This window comes from Grammomys surdaster, unplaced genomic scaffold (genome assembly GCF_004785775.1).
Source record: "Grammomys surdaster isolate TR1022 unplaced genomic scaffold, NIH_TR_1.0 189, whole genome shotgun sequence".
Classification (NCBI taxonomy): domain Eukaryota; kingdom Metazoa; phylum Chordata; class Mammalia; order Rodentia; family Muridae; genus Grammomys; species Grammomys surdaster.
Window position 1 is genome coordinate 700,667 of NW_021604634.1, and position 19,237 is coordinate 719,903.

A 19,237-nucleotide genomic window follows, 5' to 3' on the forward strand; every position below is an offset into this window, starting at 1 on the left:
CTCAATTTACAATTCTCCTGCCTCAGCCTCCTAAGTGTTGGAATTACAGGTGTGTCTCAACTCCATCTACTTGATTCTGGCTATCTGGGGTTCTCTGGGGGCTCTTCCTGACCCAGCATATGGCCTACTGTGCTGTGTTTTCTGCAGTGGCTAGGTACACAGCCTCCTAGGCTTGATGGGCTGACAGTATCACCTTACTTTTTCCATCCTTCCAGGTTTGCCGCTACTGATGGTGGTAAAGATCCAATCACGGAGGTGGGAGCTACATTAGTGGGGCCTAGCACTTGCTATGCAAGCATGAACTTAGTTCAAGTCCCTAACACTCACATACAAATCTAGGTGTGGTTGTCTGCACCTGCAACCCAGTGCTGGTGAGAGAGATGGAAGGATGACTGGGGAATGCTGGCGACCAGATTGAGAGATTTGGTCTTAAAGGGTAAGTCAGGGAGTGATTGAGTGGGCCACCTAATATCCTTCTCTGGTCTTTACATATGCCTATGTGAGAACAACTATACATGTGCACACACCACACACATGCTTTGAGTATACAGAGTGAAAATCCTAAAATGCTTAGGAAGGCAACTAACTGGTCTACCAAGCCCAGAGTGTTGTTATTCATCTACTTAACACAATTTCCATCAAGGGTTCTCTTTGTCCTGAGTGACAGTTTGTATATGCTGTCTCCTGTGATGGCAGTGTCATGGACACCTGGTTTATGATACTCCTGTTGGGACACAGTAGTTGCCCCATCAGTTTGCTTCCAGTCCACTTGTCTCTGTCCAGTGTGTAGTTTGCTTTTTGCCCAGCTGGGTCACCTGCCTTTTGACTAAGGCATCTAGTACACGCATGGAAGTCACTTCACATGTAGCATCCCATATCCTTCTATGCAAGGATGGAAATATAGCCATGCTTGAATGCTGCACAGGAGGATGGTTCCTAGGCCTCCCTCAGAGGTGGTACAGCACCAGGTCTTTCACCACAGTCTCTTTGCTGGGCTCTGAGCATCACAGGAAGGAAGCAATGGGTGTTTAAACACTCTGTTATGGTTCTGTGGGATCCACAGCTTCATAAGTGTTAGAAAAAAAAGCAGAGAGGTTCCTAGACTGAAATGTTATGAGGTCATGAAAAGTCCATCCACTCACCTGACCACCTAGACACCCATTCAACCACCTACCCAGCTATACCCATCTGTTTAGCTACACACCTATTTACCTATCTACTTACTCATTTATTCACCTACTGGACTGGCCATCCATCCACCCACCCACCCATGCACCCATCGATCCATCCATCCACCCACCCATCCACTAATCTGCCCACTAATCCATCCATCCATCCATCCGTCCGTCCGTCCGTCCATCCTTCTAGCTTCCTACCCATGCATCTGGCTATCTGTCCATAGCTTCATTCTTCCCCAAGTTAGTCCACCATGCCTGCCTCCCTGTACCATTCTCCTGCAGCTCTGCTCCACTATTCTGCAATCTGCCTCCACTCATCTGTTCCTCTGTCTTAATGCTGCTTACTTCTTGGCATGAATGGATCTTTTTAAGTCTTGGCTCAACTCCACCTCTCCGTGGAGTTGCTATCTGTCCTGCCGGTTTCCCTGCATATGCGTTTTTACGTGTAATGAGAGAGGTCATATCTAGCATATCATATGTGTACTGGAGGAACCTGGGAAGGTTCCCTCCTCAGAGTTTCCAATGGGGAGGAAGGTTGAGACCAAGACCTGGACCCTTGAACAAACTAGAGAACCTTTGTTTACAGCACTGGCGGAAACCTGCAGAAGACACAAGTCCTGTGAGGGCTGAGCAGTGCTCACCAGCAGGCAAGCCTATCTATGAGAATCTCTGAAGCCAAGAAAGCACCAGAATTTTAAACTACAGCCAACAAGGTTGTCTCAGAAGCCAGCAGGAACACAGCTGCCCCTCAAGTTGGCTCTTTCCCCCCGTCACTTGATAAGCTACTTTGTAGGACCGAGCTAGATCAGGTACTGATCCTTTATTAAGCAGTTGTTCTCTTCAGTCCTTCTGAGTCACTGTGTGTCAGGCATCTGTCTAGGACTTCCTCCCATCCTTTTCTCATTTGACCCAGACAACAGCATCCTGAGGGGGAGATGGCGTTCACTTCATGGATGAGAACTTCTAACTAGGACTTGGTGCATCTTGACTTCTAAAATCTTAAAGTCTGACCACTTTTCCTGTTCTGTATCTACTGCCTTGGGAAGGCCTGTGCATCAAAGCTGCTGTGCATCAAAGTAGCTGAACCACAGAGGATCATAGTATTGTTTTCTGAGACTTTCTGCAACTCTTGACAAGCATGCTGGTTAGCTTCCTGTGTGTGTTCCATTTCTAACTAGCATACAGGTGGAGTGAATGATCTGCACTCAGTCTATGCCCTGACCCAAGCATTGTGCCCTCGGCTCATGGCCTTCTGGCATTTTCTTAATTCATACTGTATCAATGAGAGGACGTCACAAAGTCAGGTCAGATACTCTGGTCAGTGACCTCTGGGCCCCCTCTTTCAGCAGGGAGAAAACATGCCTGTGAACTGATAAATAGTGACACCTTGTGGAGAATATAAGAAACAGCTTTTCTGGTTGCAATTTTATCTGGAAAGGGAATATGCTCAAATACCTAGAAGGTTTCTAACTAAAGGCGCTCAAGTCAAAAGGCACTGTAGGGATGAATGAAGAAGCTTTATTTACGGCCAGAGTCTCTCCTCTGAAAAGCAGTGTTCACAGGAGCCTGGGTGGAGGTCCTGCACACACTCATGGCCTGTTAAGGCGATCCATCTCCTCAGGGTTCCACAGGTTATCTTTCCTCAAGGATTTCAGGGTCTTAGTGTCCCACATTTGAGGGAAAGTCAAGCTGCAGAGCACAAGCATATACAAAAGACTAGTGCAAAGGAGATTCCACAGCTTGCTTTCAGGTGTTAAGAGCCGAGGCCAAGAGGTCCACTGTGTGATGGGCACACACTGGATAGTGCAGAGCTGCACACACAATGCCTGGGGCTAACTCTAAGGTCAGAATTTCTCTAAAGAGCTCCCTCCCAAGAGCCCTCGGTGCAGCCTTCGACAGAGGCTCTGCCGTCACAGGCTCAGATGAGTTCAGGGAGTATAACCACATGGACTAGGGACCCCTATTCAGGAAGCAAAGCATTGTGGTTGGTGCCATGGCAGCACAGGACAGCTGAGTTCTACATAAACAGTTTTGAGTATGGTTTTACAGATATAAAAATGCATCGGCTAACAGCAGTGCCTTGAGGAATGGTTTACATTCATAGCTGCAATGGAATTAGGACAGCAGAAGTGTCACCGCTCGGCCACCTAGGCTTGTGTGTGTGTGTGTGGTGTCCACTGAAAAGCAAAACTGCATCTGAAGAGGAGTGTGCCCGAGGCAGAGGGTGGACAAGCAGGCCCACTGTCTCCTGAGGTGCAGTGGCATGTGCAGGCATGGCATCTCCAGTCTGAGCAGGAATGACTTTCTGCAGGACACCATTGTAGAAGTATGCTTCTGGTGCTCAGGAGCTAAGCCTGCCCAGCTCTGCTGAGGCTGTCACTTCCTTGCAATAGCTGTTCACGCTGCTTCAGTACGGACACTAGCGAGCAGGGCTGGGTGAGCTCAGCCCTCAGCCCGCCAGAAGTGCCAGTTCCTCATGCTGTCCAGCACATGAGTCTCTACCTGGCCTCATTCCATACTCAGGAGGACAGTTTGGAGTAGCTGGGAGGGGACAACTTTCTCTTCAAGTACTTGAGCACGTAGAGTGGGAGGCAGCTGACCACAGTGATAGCTGACACTTTCCACAAGAAGGTCACAGTTGTGATGAAGGCAACGTCTGTCAGGAGGAGGTAGAGGAGAATGAGTGCCAACTACAGGAGCTCCCAGCTAAGATCATAGCACAGCCCAGATTGAGCCCCCTCAGGATCCCCAGAACCATTGGCTCCATCGTGGCTGTGCGACACAGGTCTGTCCTTGACCTCAGCTGTCTAAAATGTGTGCTTCTCTCAACAGTGAGCACAGCCTGGCACTGGCAAGGGCTTGCACACAACCAACAGGCAGGCAGTACCTGCAGATTGATGTACAGGACATGTGCCTTGCTGCTCAGAGGACGCAGGCTCACTTTCTGTTAACTAGGCCACTGTCGCCCTCCTGTGACAGCCTAATGCAAGCTGAAGCGCCTCCCAAGTGCAGAGCCCAAGCCTGCTGAGCAGCCTCGCTGAGAGTGCCTGCTTCCAGTCACTCTCATACTGGGGACTGGAGCCCAGGCTGTGCCCACACACAGCTAGAGGGAGCTTCCAGCAAGTCTCTCTTAGGGAAAGACAGCAGGCTAGACCCCAGACTTCCCTCACCTAGCTAAATAGCACCTAGGAGCACACCTAGGAGGCTCAGGCTCTTGAGGTTTTGCTGAGATGACAAGTGCCGAGTTAAGAGGAAGATTGGTTTTTACTTAAAAATTTAAAGAATTAGTTTAGCATGCTTATCAATGCCATTTTGTAAATTTCTATACTCTGGAAGGGAATAATAACTTTACCTACCTAAGAAAGCGCCAAAAGATACTCTGCCTATACCTGTGCCAAGAGAAAACATGAACAAGGCAGATGAAGGATAGATTAAAAGAGGCTCAGACATTTTAAGTGGTTAGTTAGCTACTGATTAGAGAAATGCATTAAAAAGCCGTAGAACGTTATGTTAGCGTGGAATGCACTTGTAGTTGTGCCTGCTGCCACATAATCTTTTAAATGGAATGACAATGTAACAGTTATGTCACGGTAACTTGGAAGCAGACACCCAGACACATTCCCTGAATCTGTGCTAAGTGTCTAAGAGTGTTCATTTTAGTCTGCTTCACCCGAGTGGCTTCAGAGCTTCTAATGCCTTCCCCCATGCATGAGACCTGTTATGTGCAGTCTGGCCTAGAGGAAAGCATGGGGCACACAGGAAACAGTCCTGCCTAGGGTCCTGTGACAGGCTGTTCTGTGTCACTTGTGTAACTCTCATTTACAGAATCCACTGTATGTCTGCTTATGACAGCAATGAACTACAGGATGATCATTTGTTTTCCAGCACTAGTGTTTGACTTACTGTCTGAGAACAGTGACAGACACAGGCTGAAATGAATGTCATAAAAGCAAAACCTTTCCCTACTGGATGATGTGGGTCATACCACGCTCCAAAGAAGAGTAATGGTGCCATTCTCATTTGATGCCCTTTCTTTAATGTACAGCTAACTAACTCTCTCCGTTTCCCACCTGCATCATTCCTTGCCTGGTCTAAAGAGTGATGACCGGTAGCAACTGAACTCACTCACTGTGGCTTTGATTTTGATCAGGACTTGGAGTGGCTTTGTATTCATCTGTGTGCAAACTTGACAGTCATCACCCAAAGTCACAGTGTCTCCATGTGACATGTAGGGTCCACGGGAATGTGACTAACTTGTATGGACAATTGTTCAAGAAAAACTGTCATGGTTGTGAAGAACCCATGAAGAGGACCATGTAAAGGTTTCTCCTTTTTGAAGCCTGGGGCCTTTCTTTTTAGATCAAGAAGTATACTGCCTGCCTTTCAGGCAGCTAGAAGAACGTACACCATGGGAGTACTGGGCATGTCCACACTGTCTGCTTTCAAGTCCAGGAAAGTGGGACCTTCCTACTCCAGGAGCCCAGGGAGGCCCCACACTCCTCAGAACTCAGATGAGTACATCATCCTCTCTCTAGCCATGCTGACTGACCAGGTTGATAGGATCTGGCTTCTTCCATTCTTAGCCTCTGGCTGGGGAAGAAGAGTGAAGAAAGCTAGCAGTGTAACAGTATGGGCCAGGAGAGGGCGGAGCAGCACTAAGGGGATGGGAGGACAGAGGAGTGTAGGTTCTCAGATGGGGAACTCCTGAGGAAACAGCACACTTCACTTAGCATCTTTTTTCTTAGGCAACTGAGCTTAGGGAAGCACGATAGTCCCAAGGCCTCCCGGAAAGTCTCTGTAAGCTGGGCTGGGGAAGTGTAAGGAACAAACTGGAAGAAACAGGCACTGGACTGTCTTAAGGAGGCGCTGGTGAAGACATTGTCCTTACATGGTGAGGAGCATAAGGCTGCCACCAGGAGCCTGGCTGGGCTGCTCTGGCTGCTCTAACTTCTGCAGACAGCAGAAGGAAGTAGAACACATGTGGCTCACAGCCTGGAAGCAGTCAGCGTCTTCCACCATAACAGTGGAGCTCTTACAGGGAATGAGTGAAGCAAGCATAAGCAAGGTGGTGAAGGTCTTCATTTTATAAGTAACTACCAGATTTTATGTTTCCATAAAAATAACCTGTGTGGTAAAGCTTTCTGCTATGGCATTTGTGTGTAAAAGAAGGTGTTCAGGGGATGACAACCAAGGACTAAGGATCACGTGCAGATAATGAATCAAAGCTCCAAGTACTTACCAAAATACTCATTGAGAAAAGCAAGTGAAGCAACATAGCAGCCCAGACTGAGGAACTCCGCCACAACCATCAGCCAGTGCCACGTCCTGATAGTCAGGGCCACCATGAGCAGCTCAGTCAGGATCAGCGCTGTGAAGGAGATGGCCACAACATGGACAAACTCAGCCTCGAAGAGCAGCAGTGCCCCGTACATGAGGATGCCTCCTGGAGGAAAGAGTGGCCTTTCTCAGGGCAGCTTCCTTGCTGGCCTGGGAACTGCATTATCATGTGACCTAGCTAGAAAAGGGAGCATGGGAACAGCTGGCTCAAATACACACAACAGGGACCAGGGACACAGACAGTCTTTACAGGGATGGACAGTCCAATCAAAAAACTGAACTGTGGCATCTGCAGAGACTCACAGACTTTAAAGATCTACAGGAAGCCAACTTCCCCTTTGGTTGACTTTAAGCAAGCCTCACATGAGCTCTGTGGTCAGCCAGGCAGCTATGCTTGGATAGATGAGCTGTCCCTCCTCACGAAAGCTCTAACAGAGGGCGGCAGCTCCCGTCACATAAAAGATGTCTCCCGGCCTCACTACCACGCTATGAAGAAGCCCACTGTGCAGCACTAGGTGAGGAGTGCTTATTAAAGTGTTCCGACTAGCTGGCATGCAACAGCTAAAAAGTACGTCTGTGCTAGGGAATGCAGCTGAGTGGGTAGAGTATCGGCATCACACAAGTGAGCACAGTGATACACACCTGGAATCCCAGCACTTGGAAAGCAGAAAATAAAGGATCAGGAGGCCAGGAGGCCAGGAGGCCAGGAGGCCAGGAGGCCAGGAACAGCTGCTCAGTTACATAATGAGTTTGACCAAACCTACCTTGGGCTACATGAGACCCCATCTCTAAAATTCAACCCCCCCCCAACCAACCCCAAAGCTCTTCTCAGAATATCAAGCCATAAGTCCATATGCTAGAACACCAACATACAAGACAGTCAGAAGACAATACTTACTGTTAGAGACATTTTAAGCTGTTGATATTTAATTTGCAGGTAAAAACAGAAAACAGTATTGCTAAGACAACACCGACAGAGAGACAGGCAGACATACGATCCCAGGTTGTTGGGGACTTTTAGTGATGAACATATATATGTGTGTTACAGGACAGGTCTGGTAACATCAGGGTCCATCTTACCTTGGTAAATACTGATCAAAACCCAGATGAGGAAGGTCTTGAAGGAAAGGGATCTTCCCTAGGGGTTACAGTAAAGAGTCTGTTAGGAGAGCAGGAATGTATGCTCAACTATGTTCCCAAGGAACAGGGGATGGGCAGCTCCTCACAGGTCCTGGGCCTACCTACAGGCTGTCCTGACCTGACAGAAGATACCTCAGGTAATGCTGTCCCCTGCAGTAGCTGCCTTGGTGGGTATCATGGGTATGTACTGAATGCCCATGGTTGGTTGGGGTCTCAGATGCCCTCTCATCTCATCTGTGGAATTCTTATAGCCATGCCCTGGGATTCCTAATAACCAAGAAATTGGTGCCTATAGACAAACAATTGCATTAAAGACTGTGATAACATGTTTTTTCCCCTCTACTTTGTTACTTTTTGGAAATAAATATTTCTCAGTTTCCTCTGGACCTTGTTCCCTCAAATAAAAATGGTGATGGTACTTCAGTTATGACTTGTCCCAGCTGGAGAAAACTTTTCTGATTTGTGAATCACTTCAGGAAAATCTGCCACATTAGTAAATCCAGCAGACAGATGGAATGACCTCTCATGTACTCTGTAACCATTCCAACTGAGCACAGGCTCTCAGGGCGGGCCAGAGACAAGAGATGGTGTTTATGCACTCATCCCCACTGCATCTTTCAGCTTAAGATACTGCAATACAAGGAGTACAGTCACGTGTCAGTCCCCTTACTCTCAGTGTGAGCTCTGTCAGGTGACATATGCCAGAAGGATGGGTGTGAGCCTCTCACTTATGCAGCTCCTGCATGCATCGGTCAAGAATGGGGGAGTCTGGCTGGCCTTTAGCTTCCGCTCCTACCTGCCTCCCTCCTGCATACTGTGATGCCAGTGAGTCAGAGTCTAGAGTTGTACATTTAATGTAGCCCTTTCCTCAGCTTCACTCCCCTGGAGAGTTGCTTGTAGCAAATGTGGGCAGGCATATGTGCCCAGAAGGCAAGGCTGACTGCTGTGGGCCCAGAAGACATATCAGGTATGCATGACAACAGTAACACACCAAAGCCTCGCTCTCACACTGAACTGACGTATGCTGGGGACTTCTATGATGAACGTGCACGGATAGGAAGATGTTACTACAGGGCTGAAGAGACAGCTCAGCAGTTGAGGGAACTTAGTGCATACCACCTACAGCTCCAGTCCCAGGGGACACAAACCTACTGTTGCCTCTATGAGCACCTGCACACATGCGGGGGAGGATACTTCAACTACACAGAAATTTATTAAAGCTAATACTGGTTTTAAAAAGCAAAGAACTTAACACAACAACAAACAACCAAACCAAACAAAAAAGCTGGGGGTGGGATGGGGGGCAGAGGGTTGTGAGGAAATGGGGAACAAGGGGTCGGTGGAGGGTGGAGGACAGGAAGTTGGGGGCATGGGGGTGGTGTCTACAAAGTGAGTTCCAGGTCAGCTAGGACTACACAGAGACCTTATCTTAAAAAATCCAATGAAACAACCAGCCAGCCAACCAACCAACCAACCAACCAACCAACCAACCAACCAACCAGAGAACTGAGCAGGTTTGGTACCTATTTTTCAAAAGAAAAATACTGTCTGTCAGACAGTAGCCTGTTTGGTCTTTGGCCATAAAACCCATCTGTAATTATGTGACTAATTTTACTTCAGGAATCTAAAGGAAATTTAATGTTTTATGTAAGTAAGAGGTTTACTTGATAGCCAGATTTTCTCAGCTGCACTGAGACTGAGAGAAATGATCAGTTCAGATGCTGGAAGCTAATTGGGGCGTTTGTGCCACTCATCTTGTTAAAGCTGCAAACATCAGGGCATGAAAGGCAGTGTATCCATTCTGCATGACGACTTCTGACTCTATACAGGCTACAGATTAATAAGCCCCTACATAGCAGAATGGGATAAGAACCATCAATAAGTAATCTGAGGACATGTGTATATACCTTGTGTTCTTTCGGATGCTTACAAATGGATCTGTTGAGAGATCTCTGTGGTAAAAATATACTAGCCATAGCAGTAATCCATTTACCGTGTGGACTTCATGCTGATTATAAAACTTTTTCCTGATACAGAATGTCTGTTCCTTTCAATGACAGGCTCACTCAGTCAGTCACTCAGTCACTCAGTCACTCAGGTCTCCGTCCACATCATGTTATGAGCATATAGCTCAAGAGAGACATTTGGAGTCATCCTTGCCCAGCACACACCTTTTGTTTTATCTTCGCATGCCTCAGTTTCCTCTTCTATGAAACACAAAGAATGGCATGTACCTCAATAAGCCATACAGTGCAACACATAGAAACTCAGAATGATAGCACATTCAATGGGAGTTACCATTCATGTATCTCCAATTAAACATTTGACTGTAGCTGAATAAAAAAAACCAAAATAAAAAAGAATTTTGCAAAAGGGTTTAGCAACCTCAAGATGGATAAAAAAATCATTAATATGAAAGCACAAAGTGTCACTGGCTGTAGAATGCATGTATAGCTCACGGTGACATGTGTTTATGACATACAAGTGGACTGGAACCATGTTGTGGTTACGTGCAAGCTATAGGTGTGTAAACTATTGTGCACACATGAGCAAATTGGTCCTCTGGGTGCCAGCAGAGGGACATTCTTGGTTTCTCAGCAGTTTCAGGACTCCCTCCTTCATTACAGTATTCTTCCAGCTCACCTCAACTTACTTTGATCCTTAAAAGAGGCACAAAAAAAGACTGCTTTTCTCTCATATTCCCAAGGCTGAAATGAAAAGGTGGGGTGTGGGATGGGAGGGACACACAACTGTACAATATATATTGTAGAGTCAACTATAAAATGACAGAGAATGGTATCGACAGAAATTTACAAACAGCAAATCATAATTTGTTTGATGTACAGAGTGATGTCACAGAAAGACCTGTTAAGCTAGCTGGTCACTCTGTCACTGTTTTAGACTGTGCAATCTGATAGGTGGCTTACTGCCCTCAGTCAATCTGCATCTGCACCAGAGTCAGGGTTGACACACACAGTTAAAAAGATCACTCGGTGTCCCCAGGGGCACCTGGCCAGGCACTTGCTACACCCACAGACACTCAGCAACAACTGGTACTAAACACTGCGCAGGGGCACCATCTCGGCTATCTTAGTTCCATGTCACTAGTTTCCATCAATGAACCTGGGGATAATTAGGACCTCATGCTATCACAGATATTCCATATACTGGTCTCAACTGCCATCTGGCCAGCATTCCAGTATTTCTTTTCTTTGTCTTCAACAACCCCAATGCTCCTCAAAAGCACTAGCCAAGTGTAGGAGAAAGATTCTTTAAAAACAAAACAAAGCAACATCGAAACCTTGCTCTTCTCTCTCTCTCCTTTTCTTTTCTTCTCTTTTCTCTTCTCTTTTCTTTTCTTTCTGAGCTAGAGTCTTGTCATGAAGCACTAGCTGGGCCAGTACTTCCTGTATAGCACAGGCTGTCCTTAACTCTTGGCAATCCCCCTAGCCACGCCTCCTGATTGTTAGGGTCACAGGCATCACCATCATATCTAGCTTTATAACAATGACTTGAAATGGTGAGGACCCTACCAGGTCACATTTGTACTCAAAGAGTTTAGGCTCAGGAGGCTGTGACATTCACTGGCTGTCACTAGCTGGACTAGGCTTGTCTTACTGAGGTAGTATCTACCGGGGCTCCACTGTTAAACTGGTGTTTGTAACCAACCAGACATCTTCGAAACATACTTTCAGCCAAAGAATACCCCCATGTAGTTGTCTTCACTTATTTATTAGGCACCCGTGGGGTTACTCATAGCAGTTCCTGGTGTTCCTTCACAGCAGGCATAGAAATTAGTCCTTAAGAAGAAAGCCCCTTTTTTCCTCAGTGTAGATCCAGTGAGACTACTATGCATTTGGCTTCTCCTGGGAGTTCCTCCTGTGGAGTCACATGCTAGGTCAACGCTGCCATCAATGGCTCTGAAGCAATGATTTACTTTCTGGTGCCACATGGTGCTTCAGGTTGGCCTCCATTTTCTGTGCCTGTCTTGGAAGTTACTTCTCCCTCACTGGTTGGAGTCCACTGCAGCTCCAGATGTGCTCGTGGCCACTAGTTCCAGGTCATTATCGGGAGCTGACCTGGGCTATGTATGTTTCTTTATGAAGTCATGTTCATGGCAATATGCACTCTGTGCCCCCAACAAACCAGGAGCCCAAACTGACACCTGACTACCAACTCAGCCCTTACCTCCCTGTCTCATCAGTAAGAAGGCTGCTCTCACTAGATACATATTTATACATGTTCATTGCACACTAAAGACATAAAAGACTTCCCCATGAGAAATATATTTACAGTCCTTGCCAGCCTTTCTGTAGACTAGAGGTGACTCAGGACATTGTCCATTTTCACTCACCATCTCCGTGTGAGTTGATGATGATGTATTTGTTTTAACCTGGATTCCACCATTCCAATGTCCCTTCTGCAGCACACAGGTCTGAGGTTCTGACATGCATAGTCAGGTACCCACAACACAGTGGCAGATATAAACACCTTGAGATCCCCTCATCTTACAGTTTAAGTTTTGTCAACCCCTGATCTGTTCTTGCCCTCTGGTTCTATATTTTCCAGATCTCAGAGAAACAGAATCAGAGTAACTTTGGCGTTGAGTCTCGCTTAGCAAAACACAGTTCAGATTCATCTGTGATTCGTATCGTATGAATGATCTGTTTTTCTTCTTCTACACAACATCCCACTTCATATCTGTATCATCACTGCTGTCTGTGGTCACCAGGACGCTTATCCATTCTCTGGTCCAAGTAGAGTTGGCGGCATCTAGCTCTTGGCAACTGTAACAAAACTACCACAAACTTGCTGCTGGTGCATGTCCTCACCAGCGTGTGACTTATTGGAAACTCTGGCATTTCTTTTCATTCGTTTAAAAGTCTATTTTTAAATTAAAATTTAACTACATTACTTCCCTTTCCCTTTCTTCCTTCCAACCCTTACCATATCCCCCTCATAGTTCTACTCATATTTATGCACGCGCTCTCTTTCTCCCTCTATAGTCATTGGATGTATATGTGTGTAACTATATAAATACAAATTGCTGAGTCTACTTGCATTGCTTCTGTGTGTATGCCTTCAGAGCTGATCGTTTTGTATTGGATAACCAACTAGAAAGCTCACCTGTGGCAGAGACCAGCTCTCCCCATCCCATCCTTAGTTGCCTATGGTTCTTATTGTAGGGTGAGACCCCATGACTGTTGCTGTTCAGTCATATTGTTGAGGTGCCATGGGTGTAGCTTTCTTGTCTTTTCTAAAAGACCATCTCACAGTAGACTTTCTTGTGTTCTTGCTCTTAAAAACTTTCCACTCCCTTCTGGTGTTCCCTGAGCCTTAGGTGCAAGAGTAGTGTTGTAGATGTATCTGCGGAGGCTGGCTCTCCAGGATCAGATCATCTCTGTACACTGAACAGTTTAAGTGTTCTATACTGGCGTCCACTTGCTGGTAAGAGAGGCTTCTTAGATGCAGGGTGAGAGCGGCCCGTGTCTGTGGGCGCACAGGTTTTAGAATGCAGTTAGGAATCACACTAGTCTAGTAAAGGTCGACAGCAAGTTCTCCTCTAAGGTTCATGACCTCACTAGGTCTGGGTAGTTACATTAGCCATTCTTAGTTGGTGTGTAATGTTAGCTTATTGGTTTAAATCTGTGACGTAGACAGAAAATAATGGTGAGCAGTTTTCACAGGCTTCCTTGACAACTGTACATTAATTGTAGTTATTAGTTTAGAACTTTTGTTCACTCTTTAAACTGGTTTTTCTTGATGACTTTTAAGAGTTCTTTATGTGTTAGGAATACAAATCCTGGTCGACTTCCGGTCTGGGCCCGAGCATAGAGCAGGTCACAGGCGGCAGCTCTGTACCCAACCCCAGAAAACCGAGAGAAAGAGGGACTCCCAGGAGCTTTAACTCAAGCAGCATCCCAGGAAAGGAAAAAGCAACACTTGCTCCAAACAGGGGGTAACTGGGACCCACTGGGACCCAGGAATTCACTCCTGGCTGGGAGCACAGGTTCCTTCCAGTCTGGGCCCGAGTAGATCCCGGGAGTCAGCTCTGTACTCAATCTCCCAGAACCCAGAGGAAATGGGGCTTCCAGGAGCTCTAACCCAAGCAGTATCTTAAGCTAGGAGGTGGCAATACTTGCCCCCAAACAGGGAGCAACTGGGACCCACTGGGACCCAGGAATTCACTCCTGGCCCAGAGCGCAGGTTCCTTCCTCTGAGCCAGAGCACTCAGCAGATCCTGGGAGTCAGCTCTGCACCCAATCTCACAGAACCCAGAGAAAGCGGGGCTCCCAGGAGCTCTAACCCAAGCAGTATCTTAGGCTAGGAAGCAGCAATACTTGCCCGAATCAGGGAGAAACCAGGATCCACTGGGACCCAGGAATGCACTCCTGATCCAGAGCCTGGGCCCCTTCCAGTTTCCACCTGAGCACGGAGCACATCTTGGGCCTCAGCTCTAACCCCAGCAGCAAAACCCATCCCAAACAGTTCTGACACAACCTAGATAATAGGAAAGTCAGGCTCCAGTCTGAGACAGCACAGACAGCACAAAGGTGATCCAGATGGCAAAAGGCAAGCGCAAGAACACAAGCACCAGCAACCCAAGGTACTTGCCATCATCAGAACCTAGTTCTCCCACATTAGAAAGTCCTGAACTCCCCATATCACCAGGAAAGCAAGAACCAGATCTAAAATCACTTCTAATGATGATGATAGAGGACTATAAGAAGGAAATAAATAACACTATCAAAAAACTTGAGGAGAACACAGGTAAACAGGATGAAGTCCTTAAAGAAACACAAAAATCCTTTAAAGAATTACAAGAAAACACAAACAAACAGATGAAGGAATTGAACAAAACCATCCAGGACATGAAAATAGAAGTAGAAACAATAAAGAAATCACAAAGGGAGACTACCCTGGAGATAGAAAACCTAAGAAAGAAATCAGGAGTCATAGACACAAGCATCACCAACAGAATACAAGAGATAGAAGAAAGAATCTCAGGTGCAGAAGATATTGAAGAAAATATTGACACAACTGTCAAAGAAAACGCAAAATGCAAAAAGTTCTTAACACAAAACATCCAGGAAATCCAGGACGCAATGAGAAGACCAAACCTAAGGATAATAGGTATAGATGAGAGTGAAGATTCCCAACTTAAAGGGCCAGTAAATACCTTCAACAAAATTATTGAGGAAAACTTCCCTAAAGAATGAGATGCCCATAATCACACAAGAAGCCTACAGAACACCAAACAGACTAGATCAAAAAAGAAATACCTCCCATCACATAATAATCAAGACACAAAACACACAAAACAAAGAAAGAATTTTAAAAGCAGTAAGGGAAAAAGGCCAAGTAACATATAAAGGCAAACCTATCAGAATTACACCTGACTTCTCATCAGATACTATAAAAGCCAGAAGATCCTGGACAAATATCATACAGACCCTAAGAGAACATAAATGCCAGCCCAGGCTACTATACCCAGCAAAACTCTCAATTACCATAGACGGAGAAACCAAGATATTCCATGACAAAACTGAATTTACACAGTATCTTCCCACAAATCCAACATTACAAAGGATAATAGCAGGAAAGCTCCTATACAAGGAGGGCAATCATACCCTAGAAAGAGCAAGAAAATAATCCTTTTCCATCAAACCCAAAAGAAGATAACCACACAAACGATGTCTCCACTATTAGCAAAAATGACAGGAAGCAACAACACCCTCTCCTTAATATCTCTTAACATCAATGGACTCAATTCCCCAATAAAAAGGCATAGGATAATGGACTGGACACGCAAACAGGACCCAGCTTTTTGCTGGTTACAGGAAACCCACCTCAGTGACAAAGACAGACAATACCTTAGAGTCAAAGATTGGAAAACAAGTTTTCAAGCAAATGGCCCTAAGAAACAAGCGGGAGTAGCCATTCTAATATCGAATAAAATCGACTTTCAACTTAAAGCTATCAAAAAGGATAAGGAAGGACATTTCATACTTGTTAAAGGAAAAGTCAACCAACATGAACTCTCAATTTTGAATATCTATGTGCCAAACACAAGAGCACCCACTTTCATAAAAGAAACCTTACTAAAGCTCAAAACACACATTGCACCTCACACAATAATAGTGGGAGACTTCAACACCCCACTCTCAGCAATGGATAGATCATGGAAACAGAAACTAAATAGAGATACAGTGAAACTAACAGAAGTTATGAACCAAATGGACTTAACAGATATCTATAGAACACTTCACCCTAAAGCAAAAGAATATACCTTTTTCTCAGCACCTCATGGTACCTTCTCCAAAATAGACCATATAATTGGGCACAAGACAGGCCTCAACAGATATAAAAAAATTGAAATAATCCCCTGCATACTATCAGATCACCATGGTCTAAGGCTGGTCTTCAAAAATGACAAAGACAATGGAAAGCCCACATTCACATGGAAACTGAACAACACCCTACTCCTTGATAATCAGGTAAGGGAAGAAATAAAGAAAGAAATTAAAAACTTTTTAGAATTTAATGAAAATGATGAGACATCATACCAAAATCTATGAGATACAATGAAAGCAGTGCTAAGAGGAAAATTCAGAGCTCTAAGTGCCTACAAAAAGAAACTGGAGGCATACACTAGCAACTTGATAATGCACCTGAAAGACCTAGAACAAAAAGAAGCTAATACACCCAAGAGGAGTAGAAGGCAGGAAATAATCAAACTCAGGGCTGAAATCAATCAAATAGAAGCAAAAAAAAAAAAAAAAACCTATCCAAAGAATCAATAAAACCAGGAGCTGGTTCTTTGAGAAAATCAACAAGATAGGTAAACCCTTAGCTAGACTAACCAGAGGGCAGAGAGACAGTATCCAAATTAATAAAATAAGAACTGAAAAGGGTGACATAACAACAGAAACTGAGGAAATTAAAAAAAAATCATCAGATCCTACTACAAAAGCCTATACTCAACAAAACTGGAAAATTTGGATGAAATGGACAATTTTCTAGACAAATACCAGTTACCAATGTTAAATCAGGACCAGATAAACCATCTAAACAGTCCCATAACCCCAAAAGAAATAGAAGCAGTCATTAAAAGTCTCCCCACAAAGAAAAGTCCGGGACCAGACGGTTTTAGTGCAGAATTCTATCAGACCTTCAAGGAAGACCTAATTCCAATTCTGTTCAAACTATTCCACAAAATAGAAACAGAAGGTACACTACCCAATTCGTTCTATGAAGCCACAATTACGCTCATACCTAAACCACACAAAGACCCAACAAAGAAAGAGAATTTCAGACCAATCTCCCTTATGAACATTGATGAAAATTACTCAATAAATTTCTAGTGAACCGAATCCAAGAACACATCAAAACAATTATCCATCACGATCAAGTAGGCTTTATCCCAGGAATGCAGGGTTGGTTCAATATACAGAAATCCATCAATGTAATCCGCTATATAAACAAACTCAAAGAAAAAAACCACATGATAATATCATTAGATGCTGAGAAAGCATTTGACAAAATTCAACACTCCTTCATGATAAAAGTCTTGGAAAGATCAGGAATTCAAGGTCCATACCTAAACATAGTAAAAGCAATTTACAGCAAACCAGTAGCCAACATCAAGCTAAATGGAGAGAAACTTGAAGCAATCCCACTAAGATCAGGGACTAGACAAGACTGCCCACTCTCCCCCTACCTATTCAATATAGTACTGGAAGTCCTAGCCAGAGCAATTAGACAACACAAGGAGGTCAAAGGGATACAAATTGGAAAGGAAGAAGTCAAAATCTCACTATTTGCAGATGATATGATAGTATACTTAAGTGACCCCAAAACTTCCACCAGAGAGCTCCTAAACCTGATAAACAACTTTAGCAAAGTAGCTGGATATAAAATTAACTCAAGCAAATCAGTAGCCTTCCTCTACTCAAAAGATAAACTGGCTGAGAAAGAAATTATGGAAATGACACCCTTCACAATGGTCACAGATAATATAAAATACCTGGGTGTGCAACTAACCAAGCAAGTAAAAGACCTGTATGACAAGAACTTCAAGCCCCTGAAGAAAGAAATCGAAGCAGATCTCAGAAGATGGAAAGATCTCCCATGCTCATGGATTGGAAGGATTAATATAGTAAAAATGGCTATTTTGCCAAAAGCCATCTACAGATTTAATGCAATCCCCATCAAAATTCCCACTCAAATCTTCACAGAGATAGAAAGAGCAATCTTAAAATTCATTTGGAATAACAAAAAACCCAGGATTGCAAAAACTACTCTCAGCAATAAAAGAACTTCTGGGAGAATCACCATCCCCGACTTCAAGCTGTACTACAAAGCAATAGTGATAAAAACTGCATGGTATTGGAACAGAGACAGGCAGGAGGATCAATGGAGTAGAATAGAAGACCCAGAAATGAACCCCCATACCTATGGTCACTTGATCTTTGACAAAGGGGCTAAAACCATCGAGTGGAAAACAGATAGCATTTTCAATAAATGGTGCTGGTCCAACTGGTGGTCAGCATGTAGAAAAATGCAAATTGATCCATACTTATCTCCTTGTACAAAGCTCAATTCCAAGTGGATTAAGGACCTCCACCTAAAACCAGCCACACTGAAACTAATACAAGAGAAACTGGGGAAAAGCCTGGAACACATAGGCACAGGAAAAAAGTTCCTGAACAGAACACCAATGGCCTGTGCTCTAAGACCAAGAATTGACAAATGGGACCTCATAAAGCTGCAAAGCTTCTGTAAAGCAAAGGACACAGTCAATAGACAGAGTGGCAACCAACAGATTGGGAAAAGATCTTCACCAACCCTACATCTGATAAAGGGCTAATATCCAAGGTATACAAAGAACTGAAGAAATTAGACTCTAGACAATCAAAGAACCCTATTAAAAACTGGAGCACAGAGCTGAACAAAGAATTCTCAACTGAGGAAGCTCAAATGGTTGAGAAGCACCTAAAGAAGTGTTCAGCATCCCTAGTCATCAGGGAAATGCAAATGAAAACAACACTGAGATTCCACCTCACACCAGTCAGAATGGCCTAAGATAAAAAACACAGGTGACAAAGGTAGATGTTGATGTGGAAGTCAGGAAGTGCATGCTGATAAGAGCCTGATATTGATGTCTCCTCAGAGGTCTTCAAGAGTCTGACATATTCAGAGGCAGATGCTCACAACTAGCTATTGAACTGATCATGGGGTTCCCAATGGAGGAGTTAGAGTGAAGGCCATTGGAGCTGAAAGGGTTTGTGGCCCCATGAGGAGAGCAACAATACCAACCAACCACAGCTCCCAGGGTCTAAACCAGGAGCTGGGGAGCACTTAGGGAGGGATCCAGGGCTTCAGCTGAATAAGTAAGAGTGGAGGGCCCTGCTGGGCATAGGTGGAAGAAGAGATCCTTGACTTCGTGAAGGCTGGACACCCCAGGGCGTGGGAATTTTGAGGGTGGGGAGGTGAGAGTTGGGGGGTAGGCAGGGGTTACATCCGCAGAGAAGGAGGAGGAGGGGTGAGGGGATAGGGGGTTTCTGGGTGGGTGGGGGATG

The 19,237-nt window shown here is 44.9% G+C and overlaps 1 protein-coding gene across 3 annotated transcripts in view; it reads right to left on the bottom strand.

Annotated features, from left to right (window-relative positions):
* Positions 1-2,676: 2,676 nt before the first annotated feature.
* Atp9b (ATPase phospholipid transporting 9B (putative)) overlaps positions 2,677-19,237 on the bottom strand; it is a 216,265-nt gene continuing 199,704 nt past the window's right edge. For 2 of the 3 annotated variants that reach the window (XM_028768921.1, XM_028768919.1), the window contains 4 exons: positions 7,596-7,653; positions 6,418-6,621; positions 4,535-4,567; positions 2,677-3,834 (listed from right to left, as the gene is read on the bottom strand). In XM_028768921.1, coding sequence (XP_028624754.1) covers positions 3,698-3,834; positions 4,535-4,567; positions 6,418-6,621; positions 7,596-7,653 — 432 coding nt within the window. In that variant the 3' untranslated portion in view covers positions 2,677-3,697. The remainder of the gene's footprint in view (positions 3,835-4,534; positions 4,568-6,417; positions 6,622-7,595; positions 7,654-19,237) is intronic. The other variant, XM_028768920.1, reaches the window with a different exon arrangement.